The 25,581-nt window shown below is 35.5% G+C and overlaps 1 protein-coding gene across 3 annotated transcripts in view; it reads right to left on the bottom strand.

The window, feature by feature from the left end:
• LOC150098917 (polyamine-transporting ATPase 13A3-like) overlaps nt 1-25,581 on the bottom strand; it is a 434,948-nt gene that overhangs the window by 136,144 nt on the left and 273,223 nt on the right. For all 3 annotated transcript variants that reach the window (XM_090404645.1, XM_090404644.1, XM_090404646.1), the window contains 2 exons: nt 13,951-14,104; nt 2,811-2,931 (listed from right to left, as the gene is read on the bottom strand). In XM_090404645.1, coding sequence (XP_090260771.1) covers nt 2,811-2,931; nt 13,951-14,104 — 275 coding nt within the window. The remainder of the gene's footprint in view (nt 1-2,810; nt 2,932-13,950; nt 14,105-25,581) is intronic.

The following is a 25,581-nucleotide window of genomic DNA, read 5'->3' as shown; positions in this document are numbered from 1 at the left end:
GTCGATACTGAATATGAAGAAAGGTTGAGACGATGCAGTTTGCAGAGTCGTGAATACAAAGAAGGGTGATATGATGAGATGCAAGTTGGTAAGGGGTTGTTATAGAATTAACATTGAATAGATTTTTTATAAAATGGTGGGAAATTGGAGGAAGAACAAGGGGTCATCCCTGGAAGCTGTGTAAGGAGCAAGGGAGCAGTACTTCCCCTCCCTTCTTGTCCTTTATAACATAACGAAAAATACTGCATCTTTCCATTTCCAATCCAATTAGAATATCATCTTCATTCAACCATGTTTTACTTATTCCAATGATTTTGGAGTGAATAAACTCAATCAGTAAAACCATTTCATTTCCCTTATTTCTGATACGTCTGGCATGTAACAAACACAGTAATTCATTTCTGGTCTATAATCAGTCCTATTCAAGCCACTTGTTGGTTGTAATTTCTCTACCACACCTGCCCAATGACCTTTATCACTATTTACCGCATATATTTGCTCAGTTTCAACTTCCCCACTTGCATCGCAATATACTCCATCTTCATACACACATTCACTGTTACTTGTATTTAATTTATCTATTGTATATTTAATATTTATATTCCTGTTTCAAAGGCATAAGTTGTTATTAGTTATTTTACCTATTTATATATTCATACTTCTGTTTTTTTTTTTTTAGTTCTTTATTTTCCATATAGCTGAATTTAGATATCCTTATATTTTATTAATCTTCATGGATTATTCTTTTACTTCATTCTGTGCTATATTTTCATAATAACTATTCACAGTTATTCCTAGGTATTTAAATTATTTCATTGCTTGTTAAAGTATTTTTCTATTTAGTTCTAATTATATCTTTATTGGTTCTTTGCAATTACTATTGTTAAATGCAATTGATAAAACTGCTGCATATCTGTTGGAATTTTAACAATTGCTTTTAGAGATCACCTTCATTTCCTGCAAATAATACTATATCATCTGCATAGCCAATCAGATTAAATTGTTCTTTTTTAATATTTATTTGATTTAATTTCTGTTTCCTAATTTCTGCTATTAGTGCATCCATAATTATGGTTAAAATGTTGGAAAGATTGCTGAGAATCAGGATCCAGAACTAGGTTGACAACAGTGGTATTATATTTGATGGACAGCATGGATTTGCTAAAGGGAGGTCATGTTTTAGTAATCTATTTACTTATTACAATAAGGTGACATCAGTATTGGACATGAGAGATGGATACACAACAGTACTTAGATTTTGTAATGGCTTTTGATAGATTACTGCATGATAAGTTGATACTCAAACTAGAGTGGATGGGGTTGGATATTAGACTAGTGCATTGGATCATGGATTGGCTATCTGATAGGTATCAGCGAGTTGTGTATGTGGAAGCAATATCCCAAAAGAGGAAAGTCACTAGTGGTGTGCCTCAGGTGTCCTGCATCCCCACCTCACTTTACCAAGACACCATGATGTGGCTTTGATATCTACGGTGGTGATCCTTCTGGCAGTTTGCAATACTAGTATAGATTGCTCACATCACTCATTCACTCTCTCAACATGCTAAGGTAGCAAGCAGGATTGAGAGAGCCATCTCTCTCATTTCTAAATATGATTTCTTCAATAATCTTTTGTAACACATAATTTTGAAAAGACAATAATCTTTTTTCATCTTTTTTCAGCATAGTTCATTGAACATATCTGGAGAGTAGCCAAGTCTATTAAGTATCTATAAATTCTAATATTCTTTTCACTGGTATGCTAGTACTAGCATACTCCAGTCATACAACACGTTAGATTCCAAGACCATTATATAGTGGTCTTGGAATCTAATGTGTATATATAGTGATCTTGGTCAAGATAGCAAATTAATGCTTTTTTTTTCCCACTTGTAGATGCATGCAATGATTAAATATTATTTTAAAGCAGTCATACATATGAGTAAATGATGTAAAAAACTAGCATTTATTGATATCAGATATGCAAATAAAAAAGTTATTCTGAATAGCTTGACTTAAGGAAACATGCAAACCAGTTTGGTCATCCAGCTACACAATTAAAAATGTTTCCATTTTGGCAATAAGATTGCCACATTTACAGATAACTATAGTATTAATGTAGCACTTTTCACTTCACTTAAAACATTGCCTTTGTTTTTAACAACAGTAGTGTGAGGTAAGTTAGGCCTGCAGTTTCTCTCAGTGTTCAATATGCCATCACTAAATTTAATAATTTTAATCTTAGCATCTAATATAAGGTTTACACATCTTTTCACTGGAAGCAACAGCACCCTTACTTTAAATTTCATCTGTCATTATTAACATCAATAAAATAAAATGATAGTTATAAACAGTTTATATACAGAGAAACACCAAAACACCAAAAACATTGTTGCAGTGAGCAATGATGTCCTAAACAAACTGAGTTCACGAATACTGTGCATTGATTTATTCACAGCAGCATCATGTAGCTAAAACTGTCAAATGAGCAAATGCAGCATAACTGAAAAGTGCCATATGGGATTATCATAAAGAGAAGTGTTATAAGGTAGTGTATTACAGTATTTCCCTAAGTGTTTTAGGTTATGTAAAGGCAATACTGACTTTACTATTCTTGTTCTTATATTCAATTCTGGATCAACCATTTTTGAATAACATTAACAAGAGAGGTAAATTTTTTCATTTATGAAATCTGTTCTCCATCAATGGCAATATTCACTTTTTGATTTTAACTTTTTGCACTATTCAGTTTTCTTTACATTTAATTTTAATACATGTTTGAGAATGCTTTGGCAACAAACTCCACCTACCGTGACATATTCAGAACATCATTCCACTTAATTGTATTTGGCAAGGGTTTCCATCCTACTGCTAAAACTCTGAAACCTTGTCTTGTGTAATTTTCCAATATGTCTCTGAAATTATCTGGAACTAAAAGAAAAGAAAAAAATCCACAAATATAAATTCAGTAAAAGAATAAATTCATGAATGATATGCAGTACAATTATATAGTTACTAAAATGTATTATTTGTCACTCAGTCATAAGTGACATATTACTCAAATAATTAAGCTTATTTATAATACAATTAAAAAGAACAGTTATGCTTTTAGGTCGTGATGACGTGTAAAATAATATAAAATGCTACAATACAAAATTGGCATTTTTGTTCAAATACATATTTTAGGCTCAAGTGGTGGAGAAGATCAAGAGGCAAATGATCAAGATTTTGGTGGAGGGTCTATGGACTTCAAAAATTAGCAGATAAAAGAATAAGAGTGGACGTGAGAAAAGCATATAAGTTATTAAAGGAGTTTTATAAGATTCATACCATATACTTTTCAGTACATGGCAGGAAGAGAGAGAGAAAGAGAACAATGGACTGGAAATTGTATAAGAGCATAGTAAGCAAGGGTGTTAGAATAGATTTTTTGGTTGGAGAGTAGTAAATGAGTGGAATGTTTTGCAAAGAGTGGTTGTGAGTGCTATATTGGTATATGAGTTCAAGGTGAGGTATGATAGGAATTCTGTGAACAATGATTGGAGTGTGTCTTAATGTGGGTCTCTCACATTGAGTCATTGACTATATGGAGATGTACAAGAAATAATAATAATAATAATCTATTAATTATATGAAGAGCCAAAGGCTTCAATTCGGTGACATGAACTTATTTAAGTTAAGGGATATTACATCCCATATTGTTTCATAGCCGAATAAGAAACTCAAAGAGTTTCATGCCGAATATAGAAACTATATAAAGTTCGGCGATTCCGAGTATAAGCAAATACCTGGATAGTGCAACACCTGACCCATTTGGGAGTGCAACACTGAGGCAACTCATAGTAAGGGTGGAGCAAGCTCCAATCAATATTCTTGGTATTTACCCATAATGTGAAACCTAGCTCCTAGGAGCTGTATTACTGTTCTACATTATGAGAGAAAGTCACTACCCAGACCGGTTTCAACCTTTATGTATAGGTGAAGTGGGCTCTAAAAATAAGACGATCCTCAAAGATCGCCCAACTCAGTGTTGTTCCACTCAGTGACAGGCTCACTCTAACACCGAGAAGAACTTCTCAGCATTGGCTCTACCCAGTGGCAGGCTCACCCCACCACCAAGCAGAATCATAATCTCAGCGGTGGCCCCACTCAGAGACAGACAAAAACCTACCTCCAAGCAGAGCCTCTCAAAGCTAGATCGGCCTCGCACTGGTTTCCACCCTCATTGGGGTCTCATCAGTGAGTAGGCAGACCTAATACCAAGTTTGTAGTGAACAGAACTTACATACCCAACTATGAGAACTATGAGAACAGCTCCTAGGAGCTAGGTTTCACATTATGGGTAAATACCAAGATTATGATCGGAGCTTGCTCCACCCTTACTATGAGTTGCCTCAGTGTGGCACTCCCAAATGGGTCAGGTGTTGCACTATCCAGGTATTTGCTTACGCTTGGAATCGCCGAACTTTATATAGTTTCTATATTCGGCATGAAACTCTTTGAGTTTCTTATTCGGCTATGAAACAATATGGGATGTAATATCCCTTAACTTAAATAATAATAATAATGCTTCAGTACAAACTGTTTAAGGTCATTTCCATGTGCACTTGTAATGAGCTATCAAAAACACACAGTGTATGAATTATTGTTGTTATTATTATAAATGCTCCTGTGAGGAAGTCAAGAATTATTGAGAGAGGGGAACCCATGCTCTACCTCCACCATTCATAAACTGCAAACTCACACTTCTCTCCATACTGTTAAGATTCCCTTACTGACTTGTATGTCTGTATCTATCAAGTTTCCTTTCCTCCACCTATTTCTCAAACTCTGAAGATTACCTTCTCCAATCTGTCCTCATTTGCAATTCTACAGGACAGGTATCTCTGGTTATTCATTGTTGAATCTCCTGCCTGCCACAGATCTTCTTCAAACTCAAGTGACCATTGCACACAAATTATATATAAAACTGAATTAAAAAACCATCAGAAACTTGTGAAATATTGAGGATATGGTGATGAATCCAAAATGGAGAAGTCCAGAAATGGGAGACACTTATTTTCTACTTCAAGGGTAAATTTAATTCTTGGGTGTACTGAATTAACTTTCTCTAGAAATTCAAGAAGTTCCAACAAGGAATAATTCCAGATAGAAAATACATCATCAATTATCTATACCAAATAGAGGCCTTAAGATTAAAAATATTAAAAATGTGCTATTCAAAATGTTCCATATAATAGTTAGTTAGAACTGAAGAAATAGAAGTCCCATAGAAGTTCCTTTTTTATAAAGCTTGTTTTGACAAAAAACATAACCTGGGTTTATGAAAAAATTGAATATTTAACAATATTAGGAGGAAAAACAATATTACCAGCACAAAAACCGAGGGTGAAAGAATTGATAGTTGTGGCGGTACAAATGAATTGAAAGGAGATAAATTTTTTATGAGAGAGGACTTGAAAGTATTGTTAAAGGTAGCGAAAGAAAAGAGAGTGACAGAGTTAGGATGATGAGTCTGTTGCCACGGTACGACAGAGAGGAGTTTAGGAGGGTCATAATCGCAAATGACTCTATGCGCAGGTTATGCAGACGGTGTGGTGTGGAATTTGTGGAGGTGTGGAAGGTGTTTGATGGGTGAAAGGATTTATACAAGATCGATGGCCTGCATTTGAATGGATTTGGTGTGCAGAGACTGGAAAAAGTGTTGCTGAATGAAGTGAAAATGGATGTGCAGAACCAGGGAAACTAGACCTACCAAAGATGGGGGGGGGGGAGAGTGGATATGCGGACATCAGTGAGACAGTTGAGTGTAAGAATGTATATAATGTACCCGAGCCAGTACTAAAGACAAGTAATCAGAATGGGATAGTTAGAATAATGCATCAAGATAGGGGTGGGACAAAGGGACCTCTGCATTTCATGTATACTAATGCCAGGAGTATTAGGAACAAGAAGGAAGAATTTTTGGCCTTGGTTGCCTCCTCCTGACCACAGGTTATTGGCATTAGTGAATGCATGGCTGATGGAAGAGGATATAGTTAGTGGGATAGAATGTGTAGGTTATAGTGTGTTTAGGAGGGACAGAGAGAATGAAATGGGGGGAGGAGTGTTATTGATGATAGCTGATGAACTGCAGCCAAGGAGAATTGAAGTTGTATTGCAGGATAGTGAAAAGAGCTAATTTGAGGCTATTTGGTGTGAGATTGTGACTAGCAAAACAAAATATACAGTTGGGTGCTGCTATAGACCAGGTGATGGAATAGATGGTGGAGATAGTATGCATAAAAAAATTGATGAAATGAGTGGAAGGAGGATAATTATTATGGGGGATTTCAACTATGGTAACATTGATTGGAAGGAGGAGAGGACACATGTGAGGAAGGAACTGGATTTTATTCAATTATTAAGGGATAACTATCTGAGACAGCATGTAATAGAAAACACTAGAGGTTTGAGAGTGCTTGACCTGGTAATAGCATCTGAGAATTTGACTGTAATGAATATGACCATGTTGCCACCTATTGGTGAGAGTGATCATAAGGTCTTGATCTGGGAGGTGGCTAAAGGTGTGGAATTTTCGATTAAGACAGGGTATATGTGGAATTACCGTGCTAGCAAGTATGACAAGCTTAGGAGATTGCTTGGTTCAGTGCTATGGCATGTAAAACTTCAAGGGCTGGATGTCGATAGAGCATGGAAAGTGGTCAAGGAGCATTTACATGAGGTTATGGCTGATTGTATACCTAGGGTCTGAATAGTAAAACAAGTAGGGATTAAATGAATGAATAACACCATTAAGCTTGAGATGCAAAAAAAGAAACAACTGTAGAGGGAATTTAAAGAGAAAGGTGACCTGCAGGCACACAAAGGGTATAAAGCGCAGGCCAGAAGTGTAACGAGTGTGGTAAGAAAAGCAAAAGCGGATTATGAAAGGAAACTAGCTATGCAAGCTAAAGAGAATCCCAAACAGTTCTTTAAATATGCTGCAATCAAAAAAAAAAAAAAACTGTACATGGCAGAATGAGTTTAAGGAATGCCGATGGTAAGGAGGTCACTGAATCAGTTGATATAGTGAAATTACTGAGTGAGCACTTTGCAAGAGTATATCATTCAGGTGGTGACACCGAAAAAATGAAGGAACCATTAGTTTATAGGGGAATTACCGACCGATCAGAGTATCAGGCGTCGTTGTCAAGGTCTTGGAGAAAGTAGGCAAGGGAAAAATACAGGAATGGATTGATGAAAATGAGATACTGTATGGAGGACAGTATGGCTTTGTGAAGGGTAGATCATGCCTCAGTAACTTGATCAAGTTTTATAACACAGTGACGGCTGAACTGGATAAGGGTAATGGGTTTACAGTGATACTGCTGGACCTGGCTAAGGCCTTTGACAGGATACCACATGGAATTCTAATCCGTAAACTGCAGCATATGAGAATGGATATAGGGTTGGTGAAATGGATAGGTGGGTGGTTGATGGAGAGAGATATCAGAGAGTAGTTTATTCATGAGTAGAATCCAAACGATGGCCTGTGACTAGTGGTGTGCTGCAGAGTTCTGTTCTTGGACCACTGCTGTTTAATTTATTCATTAATGGGCTGAATCGGCTGAACTGGATAAGGGTAATGGTTTTACAGTGATACTGCTGGACCTGACTAAGGCCTTTGACAGGATACCACATGGAATTCTAATCCGTAAACTGCAGCATATAAGAATGGATATAGGGTTGGTGAAATGGATAGGTGGGTGGTTGATGGAGAGATATCAGAGAGTAGTTTATTCAGGAGAAGAATCCAAAAGATGGCCTGTGACTAGTGGTGTGCCGCAGAGTTCTGTTCTCGGACCACTGCTGTTTAATTTATTCATTAATGATATAGGGAAGGATCTAAGAGGGAACGGTTCATTGTTCGCTGATGATGCAAAGTTGAGTAGGGTAATAGCAAATGCAGAAGATCAAAATCTTGCAGGATGATTTGGATAGATTGGAGATCTGGACTAAGGAGAATGGATGTCAATTTAATGTGACAAAATGTAAGGTTATGCATTTTGGGGTGAAAAGATTAGCAGCAGTACACCACATTGGTGGGACTGTACTCTAGGAGATTGACGAGGTCAGGGACTTCGGAGTGTTGGTGGATAGGGAGATGAAGTTTAGGGGACACATCACAAAAGTGGCTAAATCAGCTCATCAAATCACTTGATTGCTGAAAAATACTTTGACGAGCAGAGACAAGCAAGTTATTGTTCCTCTGTACCAAGCCTTGATAAGACCTCATCTCGACTACTGTGCCCACATTTGGTCACTAGGTGTCTTCTTGATGGGGAGAGGTTAAGAGGATCCAGAGGCGAGTGACCAAGATGATAACAGGTCTATGGAATGAACCTTATGAGAACAGGTTGAAGATTTGTGGGTTGCAGAAATTGGTTGATAGGCAGAAAAGGGGAGATATGATTGAGACATTCAAATTGCTGAAGGGTTTCTATATATAAGGATTAATTCAGAGAATATTTTTGAGATCAGGACTGGTGGTGGGAGAACTAGGGGGACATCTATGGAAGTGGGCAAGAGTGTGGTTAGCAAGGGTGTTAGAGCTGGGTTCTTTACTTTTTAGAGTGGTAAATGAGTGGAATAAGCTGCCAGAGTCTGTTGTGGGTGCTATGACAGTGAATGAGTTAAAGGGAAGGTATGATAGATACCGTGAGAATGTCAAATAGTTGTGTGGACATGATGTTTGGGGCCTCCCTCGATGAGTCTAACTCCCTGGAGTCGCCCATAATAATAGTAATAATAATAGTAATAGTAATAAAATCATTATATCATAATTATATTGTATCAGAAAGAGGATGTTTGAGAAAAGTGAAGCTACACAAAAACTAATTAAAAGATCTGCAGGCTGTAAAGATATTCCTGAGACTTCACTTGAAATGCTTTGAATTTTTATACAGAAAGAAGACTTTTCAGTAAATGAGGAGAGTTTAGACAGATGTTCTGAGAGTGTGTGGGTTAGAAAACCATTAAAATTTACAGTCTTAAAAAACATTTTCTTTAGGATTCAAACGGCCTCACCTACTCCTTATATGGGGAAAAAAGGCATTAGCTGATTTATTTTTATTTATTTATTTTTAATTTTTTTTTTTTTTGATCTTAGGAACACCATAAATGCATAGAGCATCAGAATGCAGCCATGTATTATGGGAGGACAGGTCATTCTTATTTCTGGTTTGGCTAGCCATGTTTTGGCTTTTCATCTTAGATATAGAATTCATTGGAATAACTAAAACTAAACTTCTATATAAAAAATATTTACTTGAAAGACTATATAAAGAAAGTTGTAAAGTTCGTATCCATAGACTGAATCTTGACAAGAATTACTCTTTTAAACTTTTCCAAATTTTGGGAAGTTATCCTGAGCAATACTCCTCATTCCACTGTCTAATGAACTGCTATTTGTAAAAAAATGTATTTCTTTGAATTCAAATAGTTATAGATGGAGGAGTTATACTCCTGAAGTTAATATCATATACTGTCACATATATACTTAGATTTCAAGTGTTATTCTAATTGATCTCTTTTAACATATATGCATTGACAATGACTATAAAAACATATCCAATGGGATAGCTGTGAGCATTGGAAAAGGTGTCTGTGGTGCTCCTTTTTTGTCTTGCTGTAAATTTTATCATTATGTTCCTTGTATTGAGGCTTAAGTGCTGTGAAGAATTCATGTTGGAGGTTTAATGGAATATTATCAGCACTGAGAAAGGATTAAAACTAATTTTAATACTTCCAATGTTTCGTCTCTGAGAATATTCAGGGATTACAAAAAACTTTTTGTAACAACACACACACAAATATAATACAATAGTGAGTGAAACTAAAGTCCTATCTAGGTGGTGTGCCCTCTATGGGCATTTGCAGGTGGCCTAGGATGTAAAGAGGGATCTCTGGTAATTAATGTTTCCCAAATTTTGGGAAGTTTAATGCAACCACATTTGTTTAAATTTGGTTGATTTCTGAGTGCAGATGCAGATTCAAGGAATAGTCTTTCTTTTTTTGAATTTACTATGGTGGATAATGTTGGTTTTTTTCCAGGAGATCCTGTGGGTTGTATCCAAAACATGTATCAAAACATATCATCATCAAATTCCTGCCATGTACCCTCAAGGGGTACATGGTAGGAATTTATATTTTTATCTTATATTTCTATCATCTAAGGCACTTTGTACCATATCAATCCACCAATATCTTGGTCTTCCTCTGGGTCGTTTTCCTGCCAACCTGGCAGACGACACCTGTTTTGCTAATCTTTCCTCGCCCATTCTGTTTAAGTGACCATACCATCTGAAATTAGCTCTGCTAACACATTCCTGGATGCTGACAATGTCAAGTTCTGTCCTAATATCCTCCTTTATAATATGATATTGCCATTGATCTCTGTTCATCCCTAATGTTTCTCAGGACTCTCATATCTGAAGTCTCTAGTCTTTGGTCAAATGTTTTACTTCTGACCCAGCTCTAAGATCCATAACTTAAAACTGGTTTGAACACTGTCTTGTATGCAGCTAATTTAGTGTTCCGACTAATTTCTCTTTTATTCCATATGAATTTATTCAATTGACTTCCTACCATACCAACTTTGTTGATTCTGTTGTCTATTTCCATATTTATTTCTTTTAATTTCCATATTTAATTCACCGTCTTCACTAAAAAATCGTGCCTAAGGAGCTGAAATGTTTTACTTGTTTCAGATTCTCCGTTCACAACGCAGTTGGCATTTTCAATGATTCTGCCTATTTTCATTGTCTTTGTCTTTTTATTGCTGACCTTCATACCATATCTATTACAACAGTTATTCAATTTAGTCAGGGAATCTTGCAGACTTGTAGCAGATTTATTTAGAAGTATAACATTGTCCACATAAAGCAAAGAGCTGAAATTAACATTTCCAATTTTGATATCACGTTTAATACCACTTTCCTTCATATTGTGATCCATATACATAACGAATAACAGAGGGTATAATGTACATCCTTGTCTCACACCAGATTTAACATTAAACCATCTTCATGTACTTCCTTCAATTCTAACTGCATCGTCCAGTAGCATCCTCTAGCAAGAGGGTTGCAGCAGATAAGCAGCTCTTCTCCATTTCCCTCTGTCTGTCACCTGCGTCATCTGAAACCAGTCCATTCCACGATGTCATTGAACCACTCTCTAGTTGGTCTTCCATATCTTCTCTTCCCCTCAACTTTCCTTTGTAATATAGTTCTTGTCAGGTGTCCCGAAGAACCTCTCAGAAGATGTCCCACAAATCTGGTCTTTCTTTGCATAATATTCTTGAGCAGTGTTCTTTCCATCCCCACTATTCTTAAAACTTCTTGATTTGATATTCTCTCTGTATATCTTTGGCACTTAAGCACCCTTAAGTCTGCCAGGCCAGATTGACCATAATCGTGATTGCAGATGTATGACTTGTGTTCTTCTAACCGGATGGTTGCTGATCTGCCTGTCTGTCCGAAGTAAGCCAGTTTACAGGCACAAGGTACTCTATATACTCCAGGCACTGAGAGAGGAGGGAGCTGGTCTTTGGTGGAACAGATAAGGGTAGCAAGCTTACAGTGGTGCTTAAAAGCTGTATGGAAGTTGTACTTTTTTAATGATCTGGCTATTTTTTCTGATGTACCACAGATGTAAGATATGGCGATAACATTTCTGAAGTCCTTCTGAAGAGATGGTCAGGGAATGGGGAAGGACTTGATTATTTTTTTTAATTCTGTAGTTACTGTAGCCATTGGAAAGGAAGGTGTTGTGTATGTGTTTGAGTTCAGTTGAAAGGGTACTTTCACTGGAACAAAGAAGATTGTGGACTCTATTCGTAAGAGTTTTAATAATGCCATATTGCTGAGAGGGGGGGGGGGGTGGAAGAGTTTGTGAATGTTTACCAATGTTCCATTGTTTACCAATGTTCCCCTAATTGACACCTTAACACTCTTAAAAAACGTTTTTCCTTCTGATATCTTAGAGCTCTTTTCCTTTGCCATCAACTCTGGTTATTTTTCTTGGAAGAACAAAATCTACAAACAGATAGAGGGAACTGCCATGGGTTCCCCCTCTCACCCCCTCTTGCCAATTTTTACATGGAAAACTTTGAAAAACGAACCATAGACTCTTCCCCTCTAAAACCTTCTATCTGGCTAAGATATGTAGATGATGTGTTCTCTATTTGGCCTCATGGCCCAGACACATCAAATTCCTTCCTCAGTCACCTCAATAGTCTACATCCAAGAATCCAGTTTACGATAGAAAAGGAAAATAACAATAGTTTACCCTTTCTAGACACCTTAGTAATGCCACTTCCTAATGGTAACCTTTCTTTCTCTGTATATAGAAAACTTACTCATACAGTCAGATACATTCACAAACTCTTCCACCACCACCACCCCTCTCAGCAATATGGCATTATTAAAACTCTTACGAATAGAGCCCACAATCTTCTTTGTTCCAGTGAAAGTAGCCTTTCTACCGAACTCAAACACATACACAACACCTTCCTTTCCAATGGCTACAGTGACTACAGAATTAAAAAAATAATCAAGTCCTTCCCCATTCCCTGACCATCTCTTCAGAAGGACTTCAGAAATGTCATCAGCATATCTTACATCCTTAGTACATCAGAAAAAAATAGCCAGATCATTAAAAAAGTACAACCTCCATACAGCATTTAAGTACCACCATAAACTTGCTACCCTTGTCTGTTCCACCAAAGACCAGCTCCCTCCTCTCTCTCTCTCTCGGTGCCTGGAGTATATAGAATACTTTGTGCCTGTAAACTGGCTTACTTCAGACAGGCAGGCAGATCAGCAACCATCAGGTTAGAAGAACACAAGTCATACATCTGAAATCACAATTATGGTCAATCTGGCCTTGCAGTCCATGTTTTGGATACAACCCACAGGATCTCCTGGAAAAAAAACCACCATGGTCCAAAATAGTAAATTCAAAAAAGAAAGACTATTCTTTGAATCTGCATCTGCACTCAGAAATCAACTGAATTTAAACAAATACGGTTGCATTAAACTTCCCAAAATTTGGGAAACATTAATTATCAGAGATCGCTCTTTACATCCTAGGCCAACTGCAAATGTCCATAGAAGGCACACCACCTAGATAGCTTTAGTTTCACTCCCTATTGTATTATATTTGTGTGTATGTTGTTACAAAAAGTTTTTTTTGTAATTCCTGAAGATGTCTCTGTGACGGAGACAAAATTTTGGAAGTATTAAAATTAGTTTTAATCCTTTCTCAGTGCTGATAACATTCCAATAAACCTCCAACATGAATTTATCATTATGTCTTCCACTTATGTCCATTTTTGCACAACATGTTAATGTTAATAGCATTAACACAATAATGTTAATAACATTATTTAACATTAATCTTAAATAAAAAAAACAGTAAAAATAAATAGCTATAAAAATTTCAGTTGGCTGAATAAATCTGTTACAAGATTTTTTAAGTGATATAAAACCAGCTTTAGCTGTCTTTAATTGAAGTCTATCAGGCTATAGGATGCTTAACAGCATTACTGTCAAGTGCATTACTAATATGCTTTCACTAGATAATTTCAACTTTTACAACTACTGAACATAATCCTGTTGCACCATGGTTTGTTCCAGGACTTACATTTTACTATTTGACTTTGTGCTGCTAAGTAATTAGTATATCCTACCATCTGCTGCAGCTTATGTGCAATTACCAAGAGAAATAAGTCAATCTAGAGGGGTAACAGAATTAAATCTTAATAAATAACTTTTATTATCAAAAGACCAGAAGATAAATGATAAAATATATATACAAAGAGCCAACAAGTTTCACTAGCCACTGTCTAGCATTTTCAAGGCTGAACTAAATTAAATTAGAATTAAATCTTATATAATAGATATATACCTGTATTTTCAGAACTTAAAGATGATACCATCTCAGGGGCCCCTTTCAGAAAGACTTCAAAATGATCCATTCCGTGCATTTTAGTTACCACACTCATTCTTCTAAGTGATGATTCAAATGGAAATTGACGTATAATGGCTATTAATGAAAGAGGCTGGGGGAAAAAAGAGAAACACATTTTGTTCTCTACATTTTTCATTAATTAATATATAAAAATTATTATTAACAAATTAACTAATGTAAGTGTAGTATATATTTAGCCAGAGAACCCCCTGAACTAAAAGGAACCCAGCTAATTTTTCTGATAAGCCTTGGCATATAGAATGAAAACTTTATTCATGCCTTTCATTCATTCATGTTTAATCTCTTAGGTAGCAGTACACTGAAATAATCATATAACAATTAGCTGTGTTTCTTATAATATTATTCGTATTGTCTTGACCTATGACTGTTCATCCTTTGAGAGTCCAAACTGCATTAGTATTCTTTCTGACAGGCAAGAGAGGGAGTTTTAATTTCATTTTTGCATCAATCAGAAGGGGGATGATTTTTGATTTTGTATGGTAGATGTCTTCCATGCAACTTTTACTAGTTACATAACAAATGATATTGCAAAAGCCTCGCTCTCTTGAGAAGTAACTTCATAATCATAATCTTTAGCTGATGTGAAAATAAAATTCATTATTTGTTAGCAGACAGACAGACAAAGATAAATTAAAGATGCCAAGAAATTATGTTCTTAGTGTCATCCTTTATCCAAGTGGAAGCAAACGAAGTTTGCATGTGAAATAACTTCATGACTGAGCTACTTGTATATAGATTTGTTTGCACTAATAAGACCTCAATAAAGCTTGAAACTGGTCTGGGTAGTGGCCCTTCCCATAATGCATAGCATCATACACACCCAAACAGATGTGTGCTTTGCATTAAGGGATACTAAGGAAATTGATGTGAAGTCATTATCCTCTACATACAAGTAGCCAAGTCGTTATTTCACATGCAAACTTTGTTTGCTTACACTTGGATCAAGGATGAAACCAAAAACATAATCACACATTCTAGTACAAAACTAGGATGTGATTTTTTTTTACTCAGTAAAATAGTTAGTTTTGTAAAAAGAAATGCTTTTGTAATATTGAAAACTTTTGATTCCATAGACGTTCCTAAAATGTCATAAAATTCAGAACACACAGGCACCAACAATGTACAAATAAAGAAAGGCAAGTGTTTGATTGGTAAGTGCTAACATTTATTTATTTATTTGTTGTTTTTATTTGATTTTTGATTTATTTTATTTAATTTATTTATTTTATTATTATTATTATTTTTCGCTTTATATTGCTGATCTAAAGCCTAAAATAAATAAAAAATCAAATAAAAACAACAAATAAATAAATAAATGTTAGCACTTACCAATCAAAAACACTTGCCTTTCTTTATCTGTACAGTGTTGGTGCCTGTGTGTTCTGAATTTTATGACATTTTAAGAACCTCTATGGAATCAAAAGTATTCAATATTACAAAAGCATTTCTTTTTACAAAACTAACTTTTTTACTGAGTAAAAAAAAATCATATCCTAGTTTTGTACTAGGATGTGATTATGTTTTATGGTAGGAGAGGGATTATTCCATTAGCCTGCATGCTTTGTTCAGCTTTCCATGAAGCAACTTTTTTTTTTTTTTTTAGATATAACTTAAAGAGATCATAGATCTATTTGATGTGCAATACAAAGTCAATAAAAATACTAAACTGGAACACAAATAAAATTTAATTTTGCATTGGTAAAAAGATGAATGCAATGAAGTGGAATAAAATAAGAAACTGAATGTTACAACAATGATGTGGTGTATATTTCAGTGCAAGAGAAGAGATTGATCAGGACTGCTCTTACAAAACTACTCTTATAGAATTTTGTAAAAAAAAAAAAAAGAATTCAAAAAGTAAAAATTAAAAATCTCTGTAATTTTTGGATAACTTTTATTTCTTATTCCTACTGGACTCCAATAGTAATTCTGCTCTCCTTCTGCAGTGAAATACACATCACTGCTGTAATATTTAATTTGTCTGATTATTATATTCTGCTTATATGAAACTTCTCTCTCCCTCTTTCTTTTTTTTTTAAAAAAAAACAACTGCAACTGAAGGAAACCAAGAAACATAGATTAGAATTTTGCTCTGGAAAATTCTAATCTATGTTTCTAAGTAATTTTAGTATATGCTTTTGCATTATATTTGTAGTGATAAAGAGATACAGAATATACAATTGTCTGTATATCTATATACAGATACATAAATATGCTGGTCTGGTTGGCATATCCATTCTCCAATAAATAATAAATTTAGTTTTATCCTTTATCCAAGTGTGAGCAAACAACGTTTGTGCCTCAAAGTATCTTCAGGACTGAGGTAAGGTGGTACAACACTAGGCAACTTGTTGCAAAGGTGGAGCAAGCTAACAACACTCCTATTTCAGTATCTCCCATAATACAAAACACATCTCCTTGCGGTTATGTATAATGTTATGCATTAAGGGAAGGGCCACTACCCAGACTAGTTTCGACCTTTATTGAGGTCTCTTCAGTGAGAGCCAGGCCCAAGTGGAGATACCAGGCAGAAGCATTAGCAAGGTCATCTCTACCTATAGGAGTTGCCAAACTGTGTGCCACCTTTTTATTTTTATTAAATTACTCTGGATTTAGAGAAAGATGTTGAAAGTTTATTTTTCGCTTGGTTAGACTATAATAAATTTAGTGTAATCCTTTATCTAAGTGTGAGCAAGCAAAGTTTACACCTGAAAGTATCTTCAGGACTGAGGTAAGGTGGTACAACACTGGACAACTCGTTGCAAAGGTGGAGCAAGCTAACATCACTCCTATCTCAGTATCTGCCATAATGCAAAACACATCTCCTTGTGGATATGTATAATGTTATGCATTAAGGGAAGGGCCACTACCCAGACTAGTTTCGTCCTTTATTGAGGTCTCTACAGTGGGAGCCAGGCCCAAATAAACTTTCAACATCTTTCTCTAAATCCAGAGTAATTTAATAAAAAGGTGGCACACCGTTTGGCAACTCCTATAGGTAGAGATGACCTTGCTAATGCTTCTGCCTGGTATCTCCACTTGGGCCTGGCTCCCACTGAAGAGACCTCAATAAAGGTCGAAACTAGTCTGGGTAGTGGCCCTTCCCTTAATGCATAACATTATACATATCTGCAAGGAGATGTGTTTTGCATTATGGGAGATACTGAGATAGCAGTGATGTTAGCTTGTTCCGCCTTTGCAACGAGTTGCCCGGTGTTGTACCCTTTACCTCAGTCCTGAAGATACTTTCAGGTGCAAACTTTGTTTGCTCACACTTGGATAAAGGATTAAACTAAATTTATTATAGTCTAACCAAGTGAAAAATAAACTTTCAACATCTTTCTCCAATAAATAGGCCATGGGTTTGAATCCTACCATGGGTATAAATGTTTGTGATGATTGTCTCTAATTTCACAAAAGCATATATACACTCTCTCAAGTGGACTGAGTCATCATGGGAGAAGACAGAACCAACCCTCCCACATTAGTGCCTTCACCGAGTAGTGAGGATTTTACAGGCTGATCATCATCATCATATATAACCATATGCATATATATGTATATATATATATATATATATATATATATATTAATTCACTCATGAGAGTTTAATTTGTACATAGTACCATATAATGGCTAAAAGTTAGGGTTTTCTGAATACCCAGAGGATGTAATCATTAGGAAATGTTACATGATGAAGGCTTTTCCAGAGAACAGAAATAGATTAAATGAAAGGAGAAATTGATTTGGCAATTTGCAGATGGATGGTATAAGTATAATGACTAGCAGCTACTCATGTTTTTTAAGGCTTAGGGAAAACATAAGAATCATAAAAATCAGTTTAACAGAGCAGCACTCATAGATTTACCTATAGAAAAGGTATAAAGGCATCTCTGAGAGAGCAGAAAGTTAGTGTGTATGTGTGTGAAAGAGAGAGAAGTTATTATCAATTAACTGGACTGTCCTATTCTGAATAGTACCAAAATATTTCAGGGAAGTTTCTATTACCATTACAAATGTGATTACAGTATTCTAAGTGCATGTCACACATGTTGAATTCGATTTAAACGGTATTGATGCGAACACAGATTGATAAAAAAATAATTATTTATTAACTTAAAAGCTAATATTTCACTGATATTATATCCAGCATCTTCAGAGCACACAAGACAGTTAGAAATGTGGGACAACCACAATTCGGTGTAACAGTGGGGCTAATATAAGTAATTGCAGCATGCAACACAAGACTAAAGTCCTAATATGGCACCATCTAAGTTATGTATATTAAAAAAAAAAAAAAAAAAAAAAACATTAGGCCAAAGTTTTGAAAAAAATAAAATTAAAATAAATAAATATTAATTTAGTCTTAGGACATATGCCTCAGTGAACACAAAAAATATATCCAGCACTTTCGCTATGGCAAGTCGGGTCTAGCAGACCATGCTTTGGATACCCCAGCACAGAGGATCAATTGGAAAAAAACAAAACTACTGCACAGAAGCTTCTACAAGTCAGTGAGGTTGTTCCTGGAATCAACAGAAGCCTTAAAACATACTTCAAACCTTAACAAGTATTGCTGTATAAATCTACTAAAGATTTGGCAGACAGTCATCCTAAGACTAAATTAATATTTATTTATTTTAATTTTATTTTTTTCCAAACTTTTAAGGACTACTATTTGGACTACTATATTTTTTTCAAAACTTTGGATTTTTTTTTTTTTTTTTTTTAAATATATATAACTTAGATGGCGCTATATTAGGACTTTAGTCTTATGTTGCATGCTGCAATTACTTATACTAGCCCACTGTTACACCGAATTGTGGTTGTCTCGCATTTGTAACAAGCTGTTTTGTGTGCTCTGAAGATGTTGGCTATAATACCAGCGAAATATTAGCTTTTAAGTTAATAAATAGTTATTTTCTTATCAATCTGTGTTCGCATCAATACCGTTTAAATCCAATTCAAAAGTATTCTAAGGTTAGGTTGGAGAGATTCAGGATTGAAAGATTGAGATTGCTCACAAATCTCAAAGATTCAGAGAAATGACTAGGTGAGAAGTAACACTGTGATTGATATTGATACTTAACCACAAATGCTCAAATATGGAAGTATAAAAGTTTTAAAGTGGTACTACACTTCATAAATCAAAAGGTACAGTCAGAGGGATGAATTTCTGATTGGAGTTAAGATCTGTTAAAAGAGAAATAAAAGTGACTGAGAATTATAAAAGAATTTCCCTACTGAGTGTTTTGAGGCAAGATTTATGCAAGCATACTTGAGGAAAGAGCAAGAAAAATTATGGAAAAAACAAAAACTTTAGAAACAATCTGAATTCAGTCCAAATTGGTATGGTCAGAATCAGATGTTTCTTTCAATACAATTATTCAAAAAATCATATAACAAGGAACAGTATTTAATTTTTGTATCTGGAAGAGGTACACAAATATTATGTAGTACCATTATCCTGTGCACATCTTGAGAAAATACATATCAAGTATTTTATGATAATGATGATGTATTTTCATTTAGAAAAAACTCTTCATGCAAAAAAAAATGCAAAACACTTTATATGTAAGAGTAAATAATTATTTCATGATTATAACATGAAATGTAAAAGTGTTTTGAATTTTTTTTTCTAAACGAAAATAGTTTATTCAAATTGCATAATGCTTATTCACATATAACATTTTTAGTACCTAAAAAAGTCAAATTTTGCATTTTCCAACATATTGTGTTGGAAAATGCAAAAACACAATTATTTAAATACAATTTAAATAATTGTGTTTTTTTCTAAAAATATATATGAGTTGAAAGAGGAGGTGGAATGCCTTGTGAATGAGAGCAGAAGTATGAAAGATAAGATTAGGAGAATGGAAGAGATAAATGCAAGGCGAATCAGAGTAGGAGAGAGAGAGAATTCAGGGAGTATGAGTGAGAGGTATGAGGGTGCTAGAAGAGGAGAGAATGGAAACAGTAGAAGAGAGGGAATGAGAGAGAGGTATGGGAATGCTAGCAGACGAGAGGATGGAAACAGTAGGAGAGATGGAATGAGAGAGAGATATGGAAGTGCTAGAAGAGGAGAGAATGGAAACGGTAGGAGAGATGGAATGAGAGAGAGGTATGGGAATACTAGAAGACGAGAGGATGGAAACAGTAGTAGGAGAGACAGAATGAGAGAGGGATATGGAAGTGCTAGAAGTGGAGAAAATGGAAACAGTAGGAGAGAGGGAATGAGAGAGATGTATGGGAGTGCTAGAAGAGGAGAGAATGGAAACAGTAGAAGAGAGAGTTATGGGAATGAAAGAAGAGGAGAGAATGGAAACAACAGGAGCGAGGGAATGGTAAGAGGTATAATGTATGGCGACTCAATGATCCGTGGTGTTCAAGATAGGATGCGTGACAGGGCATTTGACAGGGTGCCACATGATAAGCTGATATTTAAGTTGCAGCACATGGGTCTCGGTGTCAGATTGGTCAACTGGATTCAGGATTGGCTGTCTGATAGGTATCAGAGAGTTGTGTATGGTGGAGCAGTTTCAAGGAGGCAGAGGGTTACAAGTGGGGTCCCACAGGGCTCAGTACTAGGACCTATATTGTTTAACCTTTATATCAATGAAATTGCCAGTGGATTGCAAGAGGATATTCAGTTGTTTGCAGATGATGCGAAGCTGGGAAGGATTATTAGTAATAGTGCAGATGTGGTAGTCCTGCAAGAGGATTTGAATAAGCTAGATAGATGGGCAAATGAATGGGGGTGTCAGTTTAATGCAGCAAAATGTAAGGTCTTGAGGTTTTGGAAACAACAATGGGATGCTGCATACTAAATGGGAGGAGTTATACTGGAGGGAGTAGGGGAGACAAAAGATCTGGAGATCTGGGGTTGATGATTGATAGAAACCTAAAATTTAGGGGACATATTGCAAAGGTGGTGAAGGTAACACAGAGGATTGCTGCAATTATGAGAAGGACACTGATCTGCAGAGATAAAACAGTTATCATTCCGTTGTATAAGTCTCTGATTAGACCACACTTAGACTATTGTTCTCAGATTTGGTCCCCAGGATTTGAAGGGGATAAATTAGCTGTGAAAAGGGTACAGAGACGTATGACAAAGATGGTTTCAGGACTGTACAATTTTGGTTATGAGGATTGGCTGAGGGAATGTGGACTGCAGAGTTTGGTGGATAGAAGAAGGAGAGGTGATATGATTGAGACTTTTAAACTGTTGAGAGGTGGTTACAGGGTTGACACTGGGGAGGTCTTTCGCTTGGTTGAACAGCGGGAAGGAGTGATGACAAGAGGCTATCCCTGGAAGTTACGAAAGGAAACTGTGAGCAAGAGGGTAAGGAGTGGTTTCTTTGTGTGGAGGGTGGTTGAGTCGTGGAATGCATTGCCTGATGGAGTGGTGGGAGCGAGAATGGTCAGTGAGTTTAAAGAGTGGTATGATAGACTTTGTGTTTCTCAGGGGGGGGACCTCCCCTCGATGAGTCTTGACAGACTTTATGTCAAGACATAAAGTCTGTCAAGACTCATCGAGTCTTGAGTCTTGAGTCTTGACAGACTTTATGTCTTAGGAAGGACCTTCCTCGATGAGTCTTTTGTCTCCTTGGAGGCCTGAATAATAATAATAATATATATGTATATTCTTTTTTTTTTCAGAAATTTGACATCAGAAATGTGTAAACGTTTTTAGTTTGCTGGTTCTTGAAAATTATAGAAAGTTTTTTGCTTGGTTATAAATGAAATTAAATTATTCTTGTTTAATTCTTTATCAAAGTGTAAACAAACAAACTTTGTGCATGAAATATCTTCATGCTTGTATATAGATGCTAATGACCTCATATCAACTGCATTACAATCTCGTATTGCAAAGCTTGCACCTTATACACATCATATGGATATATGGCTTTTGCATTACTTCAACCTTGATATCTCTTCTAGGTCTGGATCCTATAGATGAGACCTGAATAAAGGACAAAACCAGTCTGGGTAGTGGCCTTTCTCATAATGCATAGCATTATTATTATTTGTGACACCTCCAAGGAGTCCATAGATTCATCGCAGGAGGACACCTACTGTACAGCTTTCCATCTTCACCACTACACACCGAACCTCTACTACGAATCATCTACATCAATGCCATCTACCATCCACTACCACCACCACCACAACTAGTATTTTTTGTTTTTAAATTGTGTGTGTTCTGAAGGGCCAATTTATCTGTATGCAAGATGAAAAAACCCAAGTTTCCAGGAGAAAAAACCTTGTTACCTCTGTATGAGATTGGCTAACTTACTTTGATTGAAAAAGTCCATATAAAGATTCCTCCCATCATGATGAGAATCGAACTTAGGCCTTTTCTAATCGAAGGGCGCAATGTACTGTCATTCTTCTAATTGCACTATGGAGGTGCTTAATTATGCACATCCAAAAGGGTATGTGCTTTGCATTATGGAATACTAGAACCTCCATAGCTCAGTCAGTATAGATTGAACCCAGGTCAGAAAGACCTGGGTTCGATTCCTGCTTATGATGCGAGGAACCTTTATCTGGTCTCTTTCGACTAAAGGTGAGTTATCTGGTCTCATATGGAGGTAGAGGGTTTTTTTATCCGATAAACTTAGTTTTTTTTTGTCCCTCAGAACAGGCAAACTGGCCAGGAGAACACACGCAACTGACAGACAAAAAAACATTATAACCAATAGTTCATGTTGGATTTCATAAAATGGTACTGGACTATTCATATGGTAATCATGACTACTGTATCATCATATGCTAATTAATTAATTTTTATGGGATACTAAGGCAATTGATGTAAATTCATTAGTCTTTTCTCAGCAAGTTGAATATGGTTCTTGAAAATGTTTCCCACAAAAATATAAACACTGTACATATATACACACATGCAGTGTAATACAATACAAATTATGTATGATGTTCCCACATAATATAAATTTATGTTATATACATAATTTTGTTGTGTATTTAGAAACCATTTAGAAAATGGCATAAGTGCAGAAAAATGCAAATTTACTAAGAAAAACTTCATTTGATTTTTTTCATAAGGTACATACAATAGACCATCACATATTTTTGTACTGAGAACATTTTGATTTCAATACTATACAAGTTAATTACAGTGAAACTGGATCATTTAGTCATTTGTAAACAATGAATTGTCATTCACTGTACTTGCTGTATTGATTGGTTTATTTACTGTAGTCACTGTATAGTACTAGCATTTTTGTTTTTTCTTCAATAAACAAAAAAGATATGAAAAATGTATTTATTTATGGTATAAAATTTATTAATATATCATTACAAAAATTACAATGTATTAGCAGGAGGAAGACATATGGCAACTCTCAGTCCTGTAAGGTCTGTCACATTAATGGCATATTTTACTTTGAAAAAAACTGCTGTGTAATTAAAGCACTACATTCTGTATTTGAACAAAATGTGCAAAGACATAACTTAAGTACAGAGATCTCTCTTATCCAACCTTCAAATGATCAAACATTCAATTAACCAGACCTTGAAGATTAGTGTGCCAATTTCTTTCTGAAAATTAATTATTATATGGTAATTATACTTTTTTATTATTATTAGACACCTCTAGGAAGTCCAAAGACTTATCAAGGGAGGGCACCTGCTCCACAACTCTGCCACTCAATCCACCAACTGACCACAATTACACCAATGCCATCTACCGCCGACCACCATCACTAGTATTTCCAAAGACAATCACAAACATGCATGCCCACAGCGGGATTCGAACCAGCAGCCTTTTGGCCGGCAAGCAGATATGCTAACCACTCGGCCAGCCAGGCTGGCAATACTTTCTTAACTGAAAGTATAATTACCATGTAATTATACTTAAACATGTAGTTAAGCAACCCATCAATTACCCGAACACCAATTTCTCTCCCACTCTGGTTGGATAATTGAAGGATTATTGTAGATTCTTCCATTCATTTTAGAATTTATGGACTTTACAACTGTGTTATAAATAACTATTTTAATTTCCTGACATTTCGATCTTCATATTAAGATCATTATCTGGAGCATATACAAATATACAGGACAAGTTGAGTTACATTACATACATTAAGCTAGAGAAACAATGATTTGATCACAGGTTATTCTACTGGCATGACCTCTAGTGAAAGAAAAAAAAATTATTTAGAAACTACATCAAGCTAAATTCTATTTATGATAACATGAATAAACATTCTTTCTTATAGATAGTTTTCCTTCAGTAGCAATGATGTTCTATTTTTAGCATTACAATTGTTATTTTTGATTTAGGATCCTGGATTATCTATAGTCCTGTTTATAGTTACTCTCAGAGAGGAAGGTTCTGTGGGTTGAATATGTGCCTTCCATATGTTTGGGATTTTTAAACCATCATTATTGTTCAGATTGGGGTGGTTGATAATAATCTCACAGGCTTCCTTAAATTTGCATTCATACCATGTTTTGGTGTGATGTAGACAACTATAGTGCTTTTCTAGTTAATTATATGTAAGGTGTTCAAGTGCATGATCAGAAAGTCAGCTTCACCATAATTATTATATTTAATGTGTCATTTATGTTCTTTTTGACTGATAGGAATTGTGTGTCCTGTTTCCCATAGATATGGTATGTTACAGGTGCAATAAATATGGTATACTCTAGAGTGGGCCAGCAGAGGGAGTGGTCTTTGGATGAATTGAGTAGGCTTTTTAATTTTGCAAGTGGTTTAAAGGTGGCTTTGAGGTGTATTTTTGTAGTATTCTGTTTATTTTATCTGATGTCCCTTTAATCTAAGGAATGGTTATAGTTTTGTAGTCTGGTTTGTCTTTGTAGAGGTCTTGTAGAGAATTTTGTTAATAGTGTTTTGGCTGTACCCATTTTTTTTTTGGGGGGGGGGGGGGATGGGTACAGCCAAAACACTATTAACAAAATTCTCTACAAGACCTCAATAAAAAACAAAGACAAACCAAACTATAACCATTCCTTACATTAAAGGGACATCAGATAAAATAAACAGAGTACTACAAAAATACAACCTCAAAGCCACCTTTAAACCTCCTGCAAAATTAAAAAGCTTGCTCAGCTCATCCAAAGACCCACTCTCTCCACTGGCCCACCCTGGAGTATACCGTATTTATTGCACCTGTAACATACCATATCTATGAGAAACAGAATGCACAATTCCTATCAGACAAAAAGAACATAAATGACACATTAAATATAATAATTATAGTGAAGCTGACCTTTCTGATCATGCACTTGAACACCTTACATATAATTAACTAGAAAAGCACTATAGTTGTCTACATCACACCAAAACATGGTATGAATGCAAATTTAAGGAAGCCTGTGAGATTATTATCAACCACCCCAATCTGAACAATAATGATGGTTTAAAAATCCCAAACATATGGAAGGCACATATTCAACCCACAAAACCTTCCTCTCTAAGATTAACTATAAACAGGACTATAGATAATCCAGGATCCTAAATCAAAAATAACAATTGTAATGCTAAAAATAGAACAT

Source organism: Typopeltis vanoorti, chromosome 15 (assembly GCF_054136105.1).
Source record: "Typopeltis vanoorti isolate ZY-2024b chromosome 15, IOZ_Tvanoo_1.0, whole genome shotgun sequence".
NCBI classification, from domain to species: domain Eukaryota; kingdom Metazoa; phylum Arthropoda; class Arachnida; order Uropygi; family Thelyphonidae; genus Typopeltis; species Typopeltis vanoorti.
The sequence above is the reverse complement of the archived record's forward strand: the minus strand, read 5'-3'. Positions and strand labels throughout refer to the sequence as shown.